This window comes from Saccoglossus kowalevskii, chromosome 2 (genome assembly GCF_978046115.1).
Source record: "Saccoglossus kowalevskii chromosome 2, keSacKowa6.1, whole genome shotgun sequence".
NCBI lineage: Eukaryota > Metazoa > Hemichordata > Enteropneusta > Harrimaniidae > Saccoglossus > Saccoglossus kowalevskii.
The window spans coordinates 12048271-12068418 of NC_140642.1; the positions used below are offsets into that span (position 1 = coordinate 12048271).

At 40.6% G+C, this 20148-nt stretch overlaps 1 protein-coding gene across 2 annotated transcripts in view; it reads right to left on the reverse strand.

Annotated features, from left to right (window-relative positions):
- The window catches only part of LOC100374011 (tetratricopeptide repeat protein 7B-like), a 57798-nt gene that overhangs the window by 32493 nt on the left and 5157 nt on the right, over window positions 1–20148 (reverse strand). For both annotated transcript variants that reach the window (XM_085491396.1, XM_006814698.3), the window contains exons 5-10: window positions 8951–9232; window positions 5399–5462; window positions 4759–4896; window positions 4421–4504; window positions 3921–4025; window positions 1070–1184 (exon numbers count right to left, since the gene is read on the reverse strand). In XM_085491396.1, coding sequence (XP_085347522.1) covers window positions 1070–1184; window positions 3921–4025; window positions 4421–4504; window positions 4759–4896; window positions 5399–5462; window positions 8951–9232 — 788 coding nt within the window. The remainder of the gene's footprint in view (window positions 1–1069; window positions 1185–3920; window positions 4026–4420; window positions 4505–4758; window positions 4897–5398; window positions 5463–8950; window positions 9233–20148) is intronic.

Consider the following 20148-nt stretch of genomic DNA (forward strand, 5'->3'; position numbering starts at 1 on the left):
CAATCGTTTTGGACTAAATGCTGAATAGTATACAAGTCAATCAAATTTATGTATGATTTATATGCTTCAAGTGATTTCTTATGATAACAATCGCCAACTGTCGTTTGAGCTGTTCAAAGGACATGGTATCTTGTCTATTGACTACAGAGTTTTGTACTTTCTAGGTATCTTTATATATATGGCAACCAATGGCTTGGTGCCTTTGCATTTAAGTGGCATGTTTTGACCAATCTCCCAAACTCATAATTATAGTACACGTTCCTTTAATAATAATTTATAATTCATGCATTTGTAAATGGAAAAAACATCTACAGGTCAGAGGATGTTTCAGTATAGAGGGATAATGCTACGGAATAACTAGCCAACTTATATTAGAAATTCAGCCTTATTAGGCATCTTTAAGATAAACATATATTATGGTGAGAAATTTGTTGTCAATGGTTTAAGCCTATAGTGTGTATATTGTTGAATTTTTTTATGTACACTATTTTGCATCTACAGAGGTCCCAATGAAAATTACTTTATTGTCTACCAGGTACCCTCCTTAAATAAAATGTTAAATAAATTTCTGTGTTTCCATGATATAAATGAGACATATTGTAAAGATTCAGTATAAAACACAGTTTTTTATTTATATTCGCTTTTATTGAAGATGCGCTTCTAATAGAACAAATATGGTAAATAATATATTGCTGGTGGTAATTAAAATTTTTCAAATTAAACTACAAAATACTGGAAATATCATCACAGGAAGATAAAGCTAAATTATTCATTGCAATGACCAATTAATTAATTAATTAATTGTTCAGTGTGCCACATACTCCTCAGTAAACATTGATGTATGCATGGCATCAATGTGAGAAATACAAACAGAAAGCGAGGGAATTATGGGACATTATTATCATGCTGTTTACACTAAAAATATACTTTTATTATCTTATAACTGTATATCTCACTCTAGCCGCCAATTTTGAATTGAGTATTAAATGGTCAAACTTCACACTTCAAAGTCATATTTTCTAATGACCATCCATTCCTGATACGTGAGACTAACATGTATTCAACTTACCTTCACTGGCTTTGAGACTACATCCAATACCAAGCGCCTGGTATCCTTTATGCGCATATGGACTATCATCACCTAGCTCCAGAACTTTCTTAGCCCAGTCGATACCTTCATCCATCTAAAGAAAAAGTTTAAAATGACATGCATATGATAAAGAATAGAGAACAAAGTAGAGTGGTATATCAGTTTATAGTAGTTTATAGTAGAGTGGTATATCAGTTTATAGTAGTTTATAGTAGAGTGGTATATCAGTTTATAGTAGTTTATAGTAGAGTGGTATATCAGTTTATAGTAGTTTATAGTAGAGTGGTATATCAGTTTATAGTAGTTTATAGTAGAGTGGTATATCAGTTTATAGTAGAATGGTATAACAGTTTTAAGTAGAGTGGTATATCAGTTTATAGTAGTTTATAGTAGAGTGGTATATCAGTTTATAGTAGAGTGATATATTAGTTTATAGTAGAGTGGTATATCAGTTTATAGTAGTTTATAGTAGAGTGGTATATCAGTTTATAGTAGAGTGGTATATCAGTTTATAGTAGAGTGGTATATCAGTTTATAGTAGAGTGGTATATCAGTTTATAGTAGAGTGGTACATCAGTTTATAGTAAAGTGGTATATCAGTTTATAGTAAAGTGGTACATCAGTTTATAGTAAAGTGGTAGATCAGTTTATAGTAAAGTGGTACATCAGTTTATAGTAAAGTGGTAGATCAGTTTATAGTAAAGTGGTACATCAGTTTATAGTAAAGTGGTAGATCAGTTTATAGTAAAGTGGTATATCAGTTTATAGTAAAGTGGTACATCAGTTTATAGTAAAGTGGTACATCAGTTTATAGTAGAGTGGTACATCAGTTTATAGTAGAGAGGTATATAACTTTATAGTAGAGTGGTATATCAGTTTATAGTAGAGTGGTATATCAGTTTATAGTAGAGTGGTATATCAGTTTATAGTAGAGTGGTATATCAGTTTATAGTAGAGTGGTATATCAGTTTATAGTAGAGTGGTATATCAGTTTATAGTAAAGTGGTACATCAGTTTATAGTAAAGTGGTACATCAGTTTATAGTAAAGTGGTACATCAGTTTATAGTAAAGTGGTACATCAGTTTATAGTAGAGTGGTACATCAGTTTATAGTAGAGAGGTATATAACTTTATAGTAGAGTGGTATATCAGTTTATAGTAGAGTGGTACGTCAGTTTATAGTAGAGTGGTATATCAGTTACTAGAGTGTGATATCAGTTTATAGTAGAGTGGTATATCAGTTTATAGTCGAGTGGTATATCAGTTTATAGTAGAGTGGTATATCAGTTTATAGTCGAGTGGTATATCAGTTTATAGTAAAGTGGTATATCAGTTTATAGTAAAGTGGTACATCAGTTTATAGTAAAGTGGTACATCAGTTTATAGTAGAGTGGTACATCAGTTTATAGTAGAGAGGTATATAACTTTATAGTAGAGTGGTATATCAGTTTATAGTAGAGTGGTACGTCAGTTTATAGTAGAGTGGTATATCAGTTACTAGGGTGTGATATCAGTTTATAGTAGAGTTGTACATCAGTTTATTATAGTAGAGTGGTATATCAGTTACTAGGGAGTGATTATCAGTTTATAGTAGAGTGGTATATCAGTTTATTATAGTAGAGTGGTATATCAGTTTATTATAGTAGAGTGGTATATCAGTTACTAGGGAGTGATTATCAGTTTATAGTAGAGTGGTATATCAGTTTATTATAGTAGAGTGGTATATCAGTTACTAGGGAGTGATTATCAGTTTATAGTAGAGTGGTATATCAGTTTATTATAGTAGAGTGGTATATCAGTTTATTATAGTAGAGTGGTATATCAGTTACTAGGGTGTGATATCAGTTTATAGTAGAGTGGTATATCAGTTTATTATAGTAGAGTGGTATATCAGTTACTAGGGTGTGATATCAGTTTAATTAGGGTGCTATATCAATTATTTGGGTGGTATAAGTGTTTAGGGTGATACATGTATATCAGTTCAATGAAATAGTGGTATATTAGTCAGTAGAGTAGTGTATTGATCAGTACAGTGGTATATAAATCGTCAGAATGGTGTATAAGTCTGCAATGGAATATCCACAAGCATGCGGCATGGAGTTATTACATGAAATAAAATCTGACTTCAGTGTTGTGTGTAAGAGATGTACGTTAGATGTAGTTGTACATGGTGGATGTCTGTTTGATGTGTTAAAATAAATCACACATGATCGGATGTCTTCCCTTGGGCTGGTGGTTATGACCAGAATAATGATGATATCCTGGCCTTTGGCTCTGACATCATCAATACTATGGTCTCACCCCCATCCCTTGGGCAGATAACAATTTGTTATATTGCCTTCCAAAACAATCATGATTTCTGTCAACAGGCAATTTTCAGTTTACTGCAAGATCTCACATAATGCATAAAAAACGCAGACAGAACATTTTCAGCAAGAATCAAATTATTTGATTTTGAGCTTGATTTTTATTTTTATATAAATTAACAGAGGAATATTGCATTGAGACAAACTTACTTTATCAAAATTGACCATCATCAAAGGGGTACAACGCATTGTTAAGAGTTGAAATACCCCAAAAATAGTTCTACAAATGATGGTAGGACCTACATGTATGTTTGCCCCGATTTTACGAGATCACAGAAAGCGGTCTATTATGACATACCGGGGTATACTCCACCTTGGATTGTAAATCTATCTTGATACTGTAGTATATATTTATTGCGGTATGGATGAGTCTGATGCATAACACATTCAAGAAAATAAGACATGATAAGAAGAACGCCAACAAATGGAAATATTCACGAGAATTTAATGCCATGCATACTCACACGTTGCAGGTGATTGAAACACAACTTTGCGGCATGGAGTGCAACCAATGCATTCTTAGGCTCCATTCTGTGACATTCTCTCAATACTAACAATGCTCGCTGATACTGTAATCAACATAAACAGGAAGTATATAACTAATTTGATCATTATTGTGAAAAAATAATTTATACATTATCTATACAGTCAATCTAATTTTATATATTAATATGCACATTGGAGATCAAATCTGATATGCATTGCAGATCACCATATTTGTCAGTGATATGATTTCTCTCATCAATTCAATGGGTTCTATCTTACACTATGGTTCAAAAAGTATTCATTCAGGAAAGATAAAAACGATAATTTAACTGAGATAACTGTTTAATATTAACTATTCTTATCAAGAATTAAAATCACACACCCCCAAGGGTAAGAAGGTACATGTACATGTATATTTTGGTGTTGAAAAATGGTTCGATCAAATCTGATCCAAACATCTGTAAATATATCAACTTACTTTGCCAGCACAGATCAAAGATAAAGCAAACTGCATCCATAAATGAAATTCCTCAAATGAAAATCTCATTGACCTGTCAAAAGACTGGAAAACAAATTTTGGACTTATTATACATGTCACATCTCTCTCTTTCACCATAGAGGGCATACTTTTATTTCTAATACTGTGCTGGTAACACAGATTACTGTAAAAGTACAACGGTAATAAGCAGAACTTGGACTTGAAAATGGAATGGGTAAAAAAAAAAAAAAACTATTCTGAAGTTCAATGCAAATTGATTGAAGCGAGACAGGGTTAATTAAGTTAGTTGTTATTTGTTAATGATGGTAAGTGCTTACTTCTGATAACATTTCATATTGTGCTCGTTTGACCAATGCTATCGTTAAAAGATCATACACGGCGCACGCATTCTGCAAAGTGTACACCCGACTTTTAGTATGTTCCTCTGAGCGGCTTAAGATAGCTTCTTTAGTTGCCTGCAAATGAATCACAATATCATTCCCTTTATTCAGAGATACAGGTGTGCATTTCATATACATGTAGCTGTAATAAAAAAAGTATCCACCTGGCTCCATGTTTAACCCTTTGCGCGCCAATGTCCATGTTTGGCACCATCTACAAAATTATTTTATAGTTTTTTCCTTCACATAAAATGTTGATAAAAAATTACTAACCTTTTGATCAAAAACTAAAAACAATATCTGAACTTGTCTGTATTGGTCAAAATGATGATGAAATTTAGCGAAAATTAGATAAAAATGTGAAAATATTCGCACTAAATTTTAAGAGGGAAACATATCTGACACTCAAAAGATTAAATTATCCTTGCTTCAGGGGCATAAGTTAATCAGGAAATACGCAGATGAAGAAATGCCGTGTGGCAGGATGGTGTCACTTATGTGATATATTTATTTTTCTTCAGATCTGAGGGGCCCAGGAGGAAATAATAAATAAATTACTGTTGAATTTTGAGCTTACCAGGGATTCACTGATTAAAAGTAAAAGCAATGTCTCCTCTGTGACTTCTTTGGGTACAAACAAACTATAAGAGTGAAAAAGTTACACACAATATGAGGACTAATACAAGTCTGATAATAGTATGTGTATTTCCCACCAACTACCAGGAACATGCATTATACTTCACATCATCTAAAACTGAAAACCAGGAAACTAGATCAGCCCACCCAACAATGTGTTTTGTTCATGTGAACATCATAATTGTCAAATGGTTCATTTTTTTTTCTCCACAATGCTCTGTGGAAGGTTGTCTGAAACTAAACTGGCATTTTCTACAAGAACAATACATAAGAAGAAAGTTCTGTATTTCAGTACAATGCACTTCTCTAACGAGTCTGTAATTTTAAAAAGCATTTGCTAGCAGCTATACAAAGGAGGGCACAATTATTGATACATCGCATTCATTGTTTTGTATCACACAATGGCAATTAAGTCCGGGTTTTATGTACATACAGTTAATGGTTTTTAATTTTCAATCATCGTCGGTTGACGTAAAATCATGCGATTATTCCAAGCTGTCACTCATTAAATTACATGCACTGTCTCACTTTGAAACAATTACTAGAATTGGAATGAACGGATGATGGATCCGATAATGTTTCAGACTCCCAGTAACAGTATCCACAATAAACTCGTTACCACATCATTATTAGTCTTACTGTCAATTACTGAATATTTTACAACCCAGTGCTATAATAAGACGCGACTCTTGTCTCTCAAGTCTTATGATGTAGACAACTAGGCTATGTGAAAATCAAAAAAAAAAAAAAAAGAATTCTTGAGTTTTAATACTTGTGGAAATTCGTGGAGTATAAGTGTTTTTCAAATAAATTTGTTGTTACTGGTATACATTACACAAAAGAGTATTAACATTTTACATGGAAAACAGTCATTAGACATTAGTCATTGTGTTTACACAGTGTCACAGTACAAACAATGTATTTTACACAAGCTAAATACGTTGTCACATGGGATACATATTAAACATCACAGTGCAACTACAGTGCACTTTAAAGAAGTGTTATACATTACATGGTGGTACAGTTCAGATATAGATTAAGTTTACATAAAAGATACTTTTTACATAAATAAATGCAAATCATCACTCATGACAGAAGCATATTAACAGAACTGGTCAGTATTAAAAAACAATCCAATACAATGAAAGGCACAAAACGAAGGCTTATAAACATAAACATATTTATAAAACTTAGGAAAAGCTGATCAGCTTTTATTCAAATCCAAATACTCAATAGTGATCAGACGCAAAGCAATGTGTACACCCATAATGCGTGCGCATGCCTTCACTCCACTTCACATATGCAAAATGAGGCACTTGTTGATTGAATGATGCTCAACTATCTCATTATAATTAACTAGAACTAACGTTGATGTGACAATACCATTTTCTAATAATAATTCAAGAAATAATGTGGAAAAAAACCAACATCATTTTGTCAGCGTCAGCCATGATGTCAAAAGTCTGCTTGCATAGACCAATCAGATTGCTGGGATTTTTATTACACAGTATGGAGATATAAAAAATTATTACACTGCTTTATTACACTGAACTGCTATGAATTGTGGGATAAATATAATCTATAGTGCTGTATGAAGTAACATGCTGGATATATATATATATATATATATATAATAGGGTACACTGATATAACAGTAGGATAGTCATCTAAGCAAGACAAGATATATATAGTCTACACTGCTGTGTGGAGTAAATAACATGCTGGATATACATATAATAGGGTACACTGATATAACAGTAGGATAGTCATCATGTAAACATAGGTATTAAATATACTAGAATTCTACGTAAAATAAGAAAATTGAAATCGTTGAAGCTACTTAGTTCATACTAAGCAAGTTGATATTCTGCTATACTGTGATAGAGATACTCGTATGCACTTGAATCAAGCAGAGACAGTGGACTATGTATAATAACTGTTAGTATTCATCTACTACATAAAATGCACAAAATAGAAGAGTCGATAGTTGCTATTACTACTGGTATGATAATATGCACAATGAGTATCTAAAACTACATTTCTATGCAAGGTTGACTACTGATGCACTGAAGTGAAATGGAAGAGTATCCTAAAAACAGACAGAAGTCTACCAGAGATGAAGATATTATTACAAAAGACTGAAGAAACATGCATCTCTCGATTGAAAAAAAAAACACAGCTGAAAATTCTGACATTCAGCATATGAAATGCACCCATCACCAAGACAAGCAAAAGGTATGAAAAGGAAAAGTTATAACGGAACAAAAAAAAAGGAATTAAAAAAGGATTAAAAATATCTATTTATAAAACAGTGAATGATCTCCCAAGGGTAGATGATCCAAAAAGGGTGAAAACTTACTTCTCGATATCAGAAATGCTATAATAAGCCGGAAAAAGGAAGGAAAAAAAAAAAACTGCTATTAAAATGACAAAGTTAGGAAAAAAATGATTAATGACAAAACTATTGCTAGCCAGAGCTTTAGGGAAGATGAGAAAACACAAACATGAACGCATGAATTGGTAGCAGCAAAAAGTGATGGATTAATATACAAATACATTCACAATACTTCTCAAATGAACAATTTTATAATACTACATTAACAATTGCACCATGATACAATACAATAGTTTACAATACAAAACTTGAAATTCTGACGTTAATTGATTTACAAACAGACATTACAGACAGTGATTTTATTAGATGACATTGATCAGTATCATGCATCGATTGTTGCCTAACAACCATTTTGAGAATCAACACATTTCATGGAAATAGAATCCTGCTCTCCCACACTGCTCCACACAATTGTGAAAGTATAACCATAATTAGCAGCATATTTTGTTTGGCAGTTTTTTTATGAAAATACTGCAATGGAACATGATACATGTCAGCCATTCAAATGTAAGTCATTGGGTAGAACAGCATTTGGATCTTTCAAGCAACACAGTAGCCTTGAAGTACACGTTCATTTTGTGTAAATAAACAATTTTGTTTATACATGCTGAAGCAACACATGGGACTTCTATCAAACATGATGTGGCTTGCTGACTGTGATGCTTTCACTCCACAATGTATTATACATGTGAAAAGTTAAACCATTATCAAAACAAGAGGTGACACTCGAACAGAATTCTTTTGACGACAAAATGGATGCTTGTGTGCTTGCAGTTTGAAACAGATCTGTGAATACTGATTTATATCTGTACTGAATCGGGACAAAAATTCATCAATACACGTGTGAAATAAAGTTCTGAATGCTACAAATAGTTACATGCTTCTATGGAATTTTCACAATTAAAATGGCTGTCAGTCACCCATCTAGAATTGTGAGATACATTTATTGATTTCCTGTCTAGGTGAAAAAGAGAGAATGTATGATAGACACACACATCTTTCATGCCTGCATAAGTATTCCAGGAAAACTGAGAACTATACTAATTCATTGAAGTCTAATTACATACATTCCAAAAAAATGAATAAAACCATACTCACTGTTCACCAATGTACTGCTTTGGTCTTAAAGCTAAGTTGGCACTTTTCATCCCAGCTACTTTGATTGCAGTCCCGATAACACCACCCGCACTAGGTCGGCTCAGAGATCCTGATTTATCAGGACCAAGAGGGGGTTGGGGAGGCGAATAAGTGCTATCACAAACCCCGCGTAATAATACTTCAGCAAGCTGCCTTGCTAATGTCATTCTCATGTTTTGCGTCGCTCTTGATTCTACTGCTCGTAAAACCAACCGAAACCTGTTAATACCACGCTCCAAATCACTACAATTTGATAGGAAATAAATATAGCTTTAGTTTAAATTTAAATAAGCAAAATATACTGTTTTCAAACCTAGAGCACAGAAATGTCTTGACCTGCAGAGCTTATTTAGTATGTAGATATATTAACAAAATATGGTGAGTGTCTAAAATAATAATAGTTTAATATTAAAGAGTCAGCATACTCAGGCTGCAAAACTGATCCATTTATATAATATTGCAGCCACCACAAAAATGTTACCAGAATTGTAGAACCATAGCAAACAATTTACTTATAATAACTATAATAATTGTAAACAAAAACTGAGAAATCTGTTAGGACCAATAAATATAAACATCTGGATAATGTAGTGGAAAGGTCAAATCATGGGATTTTGTCATATTCTAATTTTTTGAATGCCAGTGAAACGGCACCATCTTCAAAAACTTGAGCACTTGAGCACTAAACAGTGTAGCGTTCACTATGCTATTGAACCCTAGGATACCAGTCTTTTTATGTTATTGAACCCTGGGATACCAGTCCCCTTATCATATTGAACCCTGGGATACCAGTCCCTTTATGCTATTGAACCTTGAGATACTATGCTATTGAACCCTGGGATACCAATCCCTTTATGCTATTGAACCCTGGGATACCATGATATTGAACCCTGGGATACCGCCTCTATTGAACACATTTATATAGAAATTACCAAGAGAACAAAAAATATAGTTCCATTTTACTGTCCTTTAACAAGTCATTGAAAATGACACAGTCCCCGTTAAATTTTTCAAAGTTGTCTTTGTGCTCGTCATATTAAAGCGGAGGGGTTGTCGCGAGCGTGTCCTTGAAACTTGAGTTCCAAGTGGCGTATACAACAGATTGTTTATTTACATCAAAACACGTGTTCCGTGTAGTAGTAATATGGCCAAAAATAAAAACAGTCGTTATTCGGCCATCTATGATCTGATTATGAAACACACTGATATGTATGATGTATGCCAAATACAAATGAAAATGGTACATAAATTGTGGAAATATAGTAGTAAGGCCAAAAAGTCAGATGGCTGTCAATCGGCCATCCTTTACCAGATTTTGAAACAAATTGTCATGGACATACATCCTAACATGTATAAAGTACATGTATGTGCGAAATTTGAATGAAAACTGACAGAGCACATCCAAGATACCGCATAAAAAAAAACAAGATGCCTGCCAGTCGACAATCTTTGATCCAATTGCGAAATAAATTGTCATGGACATGTATCCTAATATGTATAATCTATGTACCAAGTTTGAATGACAACTGACAAAGCATGTCCAAAATACAACATTTTCAGAAAACAAGATGGCTGCCAGTCGGCCATTTTGAATCAAATCACGAAACCACGGCATGTGCATATGCCCCACATAAGGTACTAGGCACATGCAAAGAATGAACGGGATCAGTCCACAGGATTCTGAAATATGACTCTGGACAGAGGGACACATGGACAGAGGGACACACGGACGGACGGACAGACGGACGGACACACGGACGGACACACGGACGGACAGACTCAGGAACTCACGGACGACCAGGGACATGTATCCTAACATGTATGATCTATGTACCAAGTTTGAATGAAAACTGACAAAGCATGTCCAAAATACAACATTTTCAAAAAACAAGATGGCTGCCAGTCGGCCATTTTGAATCGCATCGCTAAACCACTGCATGTGCATATGTCCCACATAAAGTACTAGGCACATACAAAGAATGAACGGAATCGGTCCAAGGGATTCTGAGATATGACTCTGGATGGACGCACGGACGGAGACCGAATTATAAGTCTCCGTTTTCGGACTTCGTCCGAACGGGGACTAATAATTCAGTGATAATAAATTTCCCGGAAACAATGACAATTTTTGCCCGAAAGTGTGAATGTTTCTTTTTAAAGCAGTAATTAAAGTGCACCATGTAAGCTTTTATTTTATAGAAATGATATTTTCAAATTGAAAACCACATTAAGCCATTCAAGCTGAATTCAAATTTTGCACTACTGAGCATGTCACTGCACATATATGCAATGCATTATGGGAGTTTATTGAAATGTTTTCACAAAATTAGGATTTATGTCAATAATAATAGTATAATATAACTTTTTTAGCCTATGTCACCAAGCAAAATTTTGAGATTTAGGCAAGGGTTCTCCGAACCCGCCTATTCACATACATATGTAGTTCATACCCACCATAGACTCCGGTCAGTCAAAATGACTATTTTGAACTGTAGGCATTAATCAGCGATTCTGTCGGTGACGGAGAGATAGAATCTAGGTCAGGGGAAGCCCCATGACCTCAAAATTCTTTTACCCCTTACTTCACAAATCCACGTGACCCAGGCCACATGGCAACGCCATAGGTCCATCACTCTGGTTCCTTTCTCTTCGCCTCGAGGACTTAGACCACTACGACGGAAAGAGTGGGGAGGTTGGGGGGGACCCGGAGTCGATGGTGAGTATAAACTATGTGAATAAGCCGGTTCGGTAAACCCTCGCCTAAATTCACTACGTTCAATTACCCACCATAGACTCCGGTCAGTCAAAATGACTATTTTGAACTGTAGGCAGAGTCAGACACCGATAGGTGGCGGGTTTTTCCGTGCAAACAGAAAAAAAAAAAAAGAATGATGAAAGTCTTTTCCCAGTTTGGGATAAAAACAAACTCAAAAAACCTAAGTTAAGACCCAAGAAGGATGGTGTCTTACCTTGCCTGTGCTGTCCCCGAAGCAAGAAACCAATGCTGCTGTGGTGACAGGGTTCGGTGCGCCAGGGAAAGCTAGACCCAAGCCGAATTCGGGGGTGATAAGCTAGAAGTAGGACCGAAACAGTTCGCATGAGAGTGTAGGTCGAAAGATGCGAAACCTGGGAGCTTCCAGGGAGTGCTAGTGGTACAGACAATCTGCCCGCAAGAATGCCAAGACTGACTTATCGCCTATGCGCAGGGGCCCCTGCGATCGTACGGGCTGGGTCAGTAAACAAATCCTGACTCGTTACGACGGTTGACGACAGTAGTTGATGAAGACGTTCTGCGTTCTCCAGAAGCCTGCCCTCAGAATGTGTTCGAGGGGGGCGCCTGACGCTAGCTCTAGTGAGTTAGCAATCGCACGGACCTCATGCGCTTGTACTTGGTGTCTCTGCAAGGTCTGTGTTGAGGAGGATAGTGTATTATAGACCTCCAGTACAGTCGCAGTAATCCACCTGGAGATGGAAGTCGGGGAAGCCGGCTTATCCTGTTTGCCAGGGCCGTAACACAAAAACATGTGTTTGGTTCCCCGTCTGGAAAACCTGGTACGGTTCTCGTAGCAACTCAGCGCTCGGACCGAGCAATTCCTTCTGATCCTCCGGACCGACAATATTTGACAGCCGGGGGATGACGATCGGTTGAGGATCGTGTCCTGGGATTTTGTTGTTGGTGAGAAACCTGATTCGTGTCTTTAGTACAACTTGATCGTCCATGAAGGCGGTACAACCATCCGCAAAGGACAGTGCGCCTAGCCCTGACCAGTGCCAACCTGAGGCGAGGGACAGTAGAAAGACTGTTTTCCACGTCAAAAACTTGAGTGGTGCTGAAACGAGGGGCTCAAAGGGAGGTCTGCTTAGGGCTGATAAAACAACTGACAGGTCCCAATTGGGCGGTTCCCTTGAATGGGCCCTGGGCCTCTGATTATGGAAAGCAGTAAACAGTCTCCTAATAATGGGACAATCGGCTAAACTTGAGCCCAAAGAGTTTTCTATGGCAGGGGACAAGGCTGACCTGTAGCTAACGATCGCTGCGTAGGACAGACCCACTTCGTCAAACAAGTGGACAAAGAAGTCTGCTACCTGGCCGATAGAGGGATGGCATGGAACAATCTCCCTTCCACTACACCAACCGGTGTATGCTCGCCACTTCGAGTCGTAGGCAGCGTTGGTAGAATCCCTGTTCGCCCTGGCCAGGACATTGGCAGCCGGCTTAGATAGACCTTTCGGCTGCGCGAGTCTACTGAGAGCCTCCATGCGTGTAAGTGGTACACTGCTGGGCTTGTTGGTAGTGTGCCGTCCGGTTGGGACAGCAAGTCCGGTATGTCCGGCAGTACTACCGGTGTTTCGACTATCATTTCCAGCAGGAGCGGAAACCAGGCCTTGGTCGGCCAATTGGTTGCCACCAAAGTTAATATGCAGGTGGGCTCTTGTTTCTCCAGTACCTGGTGAATTAGCGGGAAGGGGGGAAAGGCGTACGCATCCATGTGGGACCAGGGGATCGATAAGGTGTCCACGGCCCATGCTCCTGGTGTCGGCAGGAGTGTTACGACGTCGGGAGCTTGCCGTACCGGGGTGCAGCGAACAGGTCTATCTTTGGACCGTCCCACAGCCGAAACAGTCTGGAGGCTACCCACTGGGGGATCTGCCACTCCGTGTTCTGGAGACGGAGCCGCCTCGAAAGGGCGTCTGCCAGACCGTTTCTTACCCCTGGAAGGTGGTGTGCGGTTAGCTCCACATTGTATTCCAGGCACCAAAGGAGAATTTGCTCTGTTAAGGCCGACAACGATGGGGAACGCGTCCCCCCTCCTTGTTGATGTAGGAGACCACCGCTGTGTTGTGGTCTTGAACTTCGGGTCGAAAGTGTGAAAGTGCTAAGTGCACTACTTTCAGCTCGAGCCAGTTGATATGGTGGTCCCGAACCCATTGCGGGGGCCATATTCCTTGGGCTTGTTTGTCCAATAGGTGCGCTCCCCACTCTTGGAGGGAGGCGTCTGTTACCAGAGTCATGGTTGTGACGAGTGGGTCCAAGGGGACCCCCTGTCTGAGGTTGGTCAGTGACGACCACTAGGACAGGGTTCCCTTTACTTGGTCCGGGATCAATACCCGTCTGTTTAGTTTCCATAGGTGAGCTCGGTATTCCAATAACAAGCATTGGACTGGGCGGTTGCGTAGTGCGGCCTGGGGAACTACCTTTCGAACGGAGGTCATCATTCCGATGAGCCGCATTAGTTTTCGAAGAGACACTGAAGGTACGCTGACTAGGCGTTCTGCTAGGTTGCTTAGCACTAGGCAACGCGCTTGAGGTGGGCGAACCAGGCCTACTTCGGTGTCGAACTCCATGCCCAGAAACACCAACTGTTGAGTCGGGTCGGGATGGGACTTCTTGTGATTTACTAAAAAGCCAAACTGGTGAAGTAAATCCTGTGTAAGCCTTACATGTCTGGCTAATAACCCCTTGCCTGGGTTGTGTATCAACCAGTCGTCTAGGTACAGATTGATGTGTACCAACATTTGGTGGAGCAGCAGCACTACCTGATTCATCACTCTGGTGAATACGTAGGGCGCTGTGGATAACCCGAAGGGGAGCACCCGAAATTCGAATACTTGGCCCAGATGAACGAATCAAAGGAGAGGGCAACTCGCTGGGTGCATCGGTATGTGCAGGTAAGCGTCGCATAAGTCTAAAGAGGCTAGCCAGTCGAGCCGGTGGATGGAGAGTAGGACACTGGATGGTGTCTCCATGCGAAACCGATCGAGAAGCACATACTGGTTTAGTCTGCTTAGGTCCAGAACCGGACGCCAGCCGCCTGTAGATTTTGGTACTACGAATACATTTGAGTAGAAGCCCGGACTTAGTTCCGACTGAACTATTCTGTGTATGGCGCCCTTCTTAGAACTGTCTACTTCCTGTCTGATTGCTTCCGCCTTGCGGGGGTCCCCTGGCAGTGCCCCCAACGAGGGGGGATACTGACAGGGGCGGAGGAGATGTCAGTGGTATTCTGTAACCGCGTGTGACCACCTGGAGCGTCCAGGGATCGGTTACCCGCTGCCTCCAAGCCGGAATGCACCGGCGCAATCTGCGTGCGACAGGGATCTGTGGCCATGGGTTCGGCAGTTGCAAGAGGGGGGGGGGGGGGTTCTCCTCTATCGTGAGGTGAGCCTCTCCGTAGATCACTGGGGTTACTAAGCTGTAGCCTGATCTCTTGCCTAACGCAGGCCCATCCCCCCCGTCGCAGAGGTAAGTGTCAAACATGCTTACCCAGCTGCCGGGGATGATGACCACCCGAGGAGGAGGAGGAGGAGCCACCACCTGGTCCTCTTTGTCCTGGGGCAGTGTTGCAGCCAGGATTTTTTTGTGAGGAGACAATGTGTCCCATGCACATTAATTTTGTGAGACATTTGCATTTTGGGGGGAACAATAATAAAGCAGTTCAAAATCAATTTCAACCAACTTTATTTCTCAAATAAAAAAATAAGCTTGCAATACATTTAGTTGTGTGTTACCAACTACTACTAGTGTTCCACTGAGATGATTGGTAAGTAAAAGGTTAAGAATAAAAATATCTCATAATGTGCATAATGTTGCCAAATACACTAGACAATAATGTGCATAATGTTGCCAAATACACTAGACAAGTACGTTATGTTACTAACAATTTCAATCAACTTAATTTCTCAAATAAAAAACTTAGCATGCAATTTTTTTACTGTGCTATTGTGAAGACCACTTGTCAAGTTGTATCATTATTTGCAGAGCTAATATTAAAAGTGACATCATCGTAAGACGTACATTATCAGAATGACTGACCTTTGGTTAACCTTACACTCAACAAGGAGCTTTCTGCACTCAGTCACGCAATTGCGTTATTAATTACCAAGACTGAAACAGTTAAGAAGTTTTGTTGAATATACGTCTCTGTTTTAACTGCCTCCACTCGTTTAAGGCAACATCAAATGGAAAATGTTCTATGGATGATCCCTCAGCAGAGATCAGTGACAATACATGAAGTCTCTCTGCTTCTAAGCGGTTTCGTGTCTTTGTTTTGATTTTATTTTGTACCGAAAATCCGTGTTCACAATCAGCGGTTTGTACTGGCAAAACCAAAGCTATTTTCGCAAGTTTAAGCAAATTCGGAAGTAAGCCACGGTGATAGGTGTACAATAGTTTCCACAAAATTGCCATTTTGTCTCTAGGATACATCTGAGACAGCACAAGTTCTTTGGCAGTAGCCCACTCACGCAAAACACAATCTGGGTCAACAATGCGTTCAATAATAGTACCGTCTTCAGTGGTTTTCGCCGCTCCAAAGTGATTGACTAAGACTTCTATTTCGGTGTTCCCAAATACGTCAACTTGGTCTTTGGGCAAAAATGACAGAGGTCGCATTGCAAGAACAGCAAATGCATTAATTAATGTAGTAGTATCTTGGGGAAACCTTTCCTCCAAATTGTCAAGAATATTTTTAGTGAAGTCTGATCTGATATTATCAAAGTGTTTCTTTTGGTTTGTTGTTGCACTTATATTGTGACCATTCACGGTATACGTCTTGCCATTAGCCGACGACATCTGCTCAAAATCGGAGAGATATTTTCTATTTTTTGAGCCCAACTCTTTGATTCTGGCCGTGGTTGTCTGAATTGAAGCTTGCACAATGGCAATATCAATATCCGCTGACTGAAATACCATACTCATATGGGTTAAAACTGGTATTATATCCATTAATAAGTGTGTTGTTGCGACAAACTCGTAACAGGTCATTCTCTTTGCTAGTCCCTTTGCTATTGGTTGTGTACATGCAACGGACTGGAAATATGTTACCAATGAGCCGTAAGTTCGGTATATTGTTTCTAGTGATGAATAAAATGAAAACCAGTGAACATCATGGACTTCCTTATATTTCAAAAGTGGATCGTCCAATATTAACTGAATTTCCTTCACACTCTCAGTACGCACGGCCGATCTTGAAAAATAATAATAAATATCAGTGAGAATTTGCGAGTATTTCTGGAGGTATGTGACAGATTTCGCTGCCTGGCTGGTACATAAAGCTAAGCGGTGAGCTATGCAGTGGATACTAATGATGAACGGGTTTATTTCTATATTGTACTCGATGTACCGTCTTTGACTTTGACATTTCCGATGTACCGTGTCCTAAGAGTAAAATCGTTATCGATCAATCTGGCATAGATTACTAGTTTCTTAGTGACAGAAATGTCCGTACTTTCATCAGATAGCACGCTCAGAAATTCACTCTGTCGTAATTGTTGTTTGATTTCCTTGGATATCACTGCAGCAATCGCGTCTTGCATTTCATCGGCAGTTTGACGTGAAGTGTATGATGCATTCTGCCCAACTCTGAGTTTATCCATGGTTTCAACACCATGTAACTTTAGAAATGACAGCAGCGATTCATATTTTCGTGTTGCTATGTCTTCCTTCGCCAGCCAAAACACGTTTGAAGGCAAATATTGCACTGCATGGAATTTTTCTCTCGATCATATTGTAACCAATGGGAATATTTCGGGTTTTGTTCCCAGCTAGCCTGATATCTGCGTTCAAAAGTCTTTTTCTTTTTAGACGAAGGTTCGCATTGTTCAACTTGAACTTCAGGCGACTTGGCGGTCAATTCGGCGTTGCTCACATCTTGATCATGGTCACTTAATGACTCAGACCTTTTCTGCAATGAATTTGAAGCCCCATTGCTTGGAAAAAAAGCGTAATACGCTTTTGTCGCACTGCCGTAAGTTGCCGACCCGCCATGACTTACACGTTCGGTAGACGCGCGGCAACAACAAAGGGTTTTACTTGTATCCCTGGCGTCGTGAGTTGGGAACATCCGCGACGCAGTGCGTCTTTCTGCCAATCAAATTTGTGTAAAAATCGCAACAATGTTTACTTTACATTGATTGAATCACAAAAAGAACTGAGCATACCAAGGCAATGACCCAGCACGGTTACACGGTCTTTTAGTAACCGTGGACCCAGTGATAAGCAAAATGCGCGACATGGCTCACTATTTTAGTGCGTCAACTGTGGCCCAGGGTTTGTAAAATAACGCGTCATTGCTGTGAATTTTGCGAGAATGTCGCGATGACGCAGCCTGGCAGCAACACTGCTGGGGGCGCGCCGCTACCCTTCCCTCCCGCGGATGGGTACGAACGCTTGCCTCCTGGCTGACTCTCTTTAGCAGAGCTAGTCCTAGGGCGTTGTGCTTTCTGTGCTTGGGGCGCCCTCCGTTTACCCTTGGCAGCGGCCAACTGGCTAGCGGATTCGACTTGAACCATTTGGTTTGTTACACCCCGAAGCCTTGCAACTGCCCCCGCTATCTCCTCATCAAAGAGGGTGGAGGATCTCCAGTCTGCGTAACTGAGGCGGTGGCGTACCCCCTGACTCAGTTCGCCGGCGAAAACACATGTGTCTAAAACCGGGTCTCGCTGCACAGTAGTAGCCCCGGCCAAGAGAGACATATGACACTCACTGGAGGATATCGCACATAGCCGTACGATGGCCTATCATTAACTGTGTCGCCTGGTCTAAGAGGCGAGTGCGTTCTGCATCTGAGGTCTCAGAGTCCTAGGCGCGCACAAGAATGTGCTCCAATGTGCCGCCCACAAATTCAAGGAAATTGATGGGTCGCAACTCCGCTCTCAGGGCATGTTGGATAGTCTCAGAATGGGTCGATGAGAATGACCATGGAACGCGGCCATCCCCCTTCACCTGGTTGGCAAAACAGAAGTTTGTGGTACCGGGGTCCGGGGAAGGAGTCTTGGGGTCTGGTTGGGGACTTCTGGTTTCGTCCCACGAATTGGGGTCCGAATCCCATTTTGCCCCGATGGGGTAGCGTTTAGTCCAGCGAAAGGAGTTATGCAAAAGATTACCCCAGCCCGGGGCTTTCGGCGTTACCTCCTCCGCGGCTGACCAACGATCACCCCTCAACACCGTCTGCGCGCCGTCCCCCACGCTCAGCGCTCGGCTAGACCAGGGGAGACGTGCAGATGGGGTCAATCTGGATCCCGGCACCTGTGATCCCATCAGTGTAGAAGCGACCGTAAGCGGCTGCTTTAGGATCGAGGGTGGGGGAATATACATAGCATCACCTGGACTGATAATATTCCGCATCACCCCAACGGCATGGCTCACCGAGTCATTACGCAATGTGGACTCGGAGGGGCCGCCCGAGGTACCCACTGTATCCGACACGAGTGAACTGCCACCTCTGCCACCTAAATATGTGGGCGAGAGCGTGTTCATGAGTGCGTCTCATGACAGGGTCGCCTGTGAGTCGGCGAGAAGGGAGTCGAAACCCACAGCGGAACTCGGACTTGAGGGTAAATTAACCAGTCTGATACCGCGCGGTGAACCCTGGCTGGTTGAAAGCGGAGGGGAGGGTGTACAATGTATGTCCTGACCCGAATGCCCTGCCCCGAAAACGGAGTCCTGGCTACCAGCGTTCCCGTTGGTGTTACGTGTCTGAGGTTCCCGAGGAGACCTGCTGCCACTAGCCTGAGCTTCAGCCTCCCCCGAATCAGCGTGGGGGACACGGCTGGGAACGGGGGGTTCCCCGGAAGAGACGTGTTTAGAATGCGAACAGTGCTTTCTGTATTTCTTCCTACTTGCCGGCTGAGAGGCCGCAGTGGAGACAGCACCCCCACTATCGGGCCCTTTGCTTGGTATCCCAGTATGAGAACCGGTAGCCGAGCGCGAGGACTTGTCATTCATGCCAACGCACAACTCACTCACACCCATGCCGGTAGCACTTGCCGCGTGACCTTTTCGCGATTGAGCGACGCGGTCAGTCTTGGCTATTTTGACATGCTGCTGGAACGATTCCCAGGCTTCCGAACCCCAGCGATTACACATATTCTCTGGGCTGATACCCGAACCCCGAACGCACATGAAACAACGATAACACTTTGAATGCGGGTTCCATTCCTGCAATTGCTGCGTACACTGAGTACAAATCCGCCTCATAAACTGAGGAGACAATACCGGCGGTGAGCCTCTGGCGTTGCCAGTGCATCTGTCCATTTCTAAACACATTAAAAATAAAAGACGACATGCATGAGGGAAACGAATTACAGTTGTAAAAGGTGCCGCCATGAAATCAACATGTGGTTACGTGGTGGCGCCGGGTTTGATTTCTTTGTTGTGG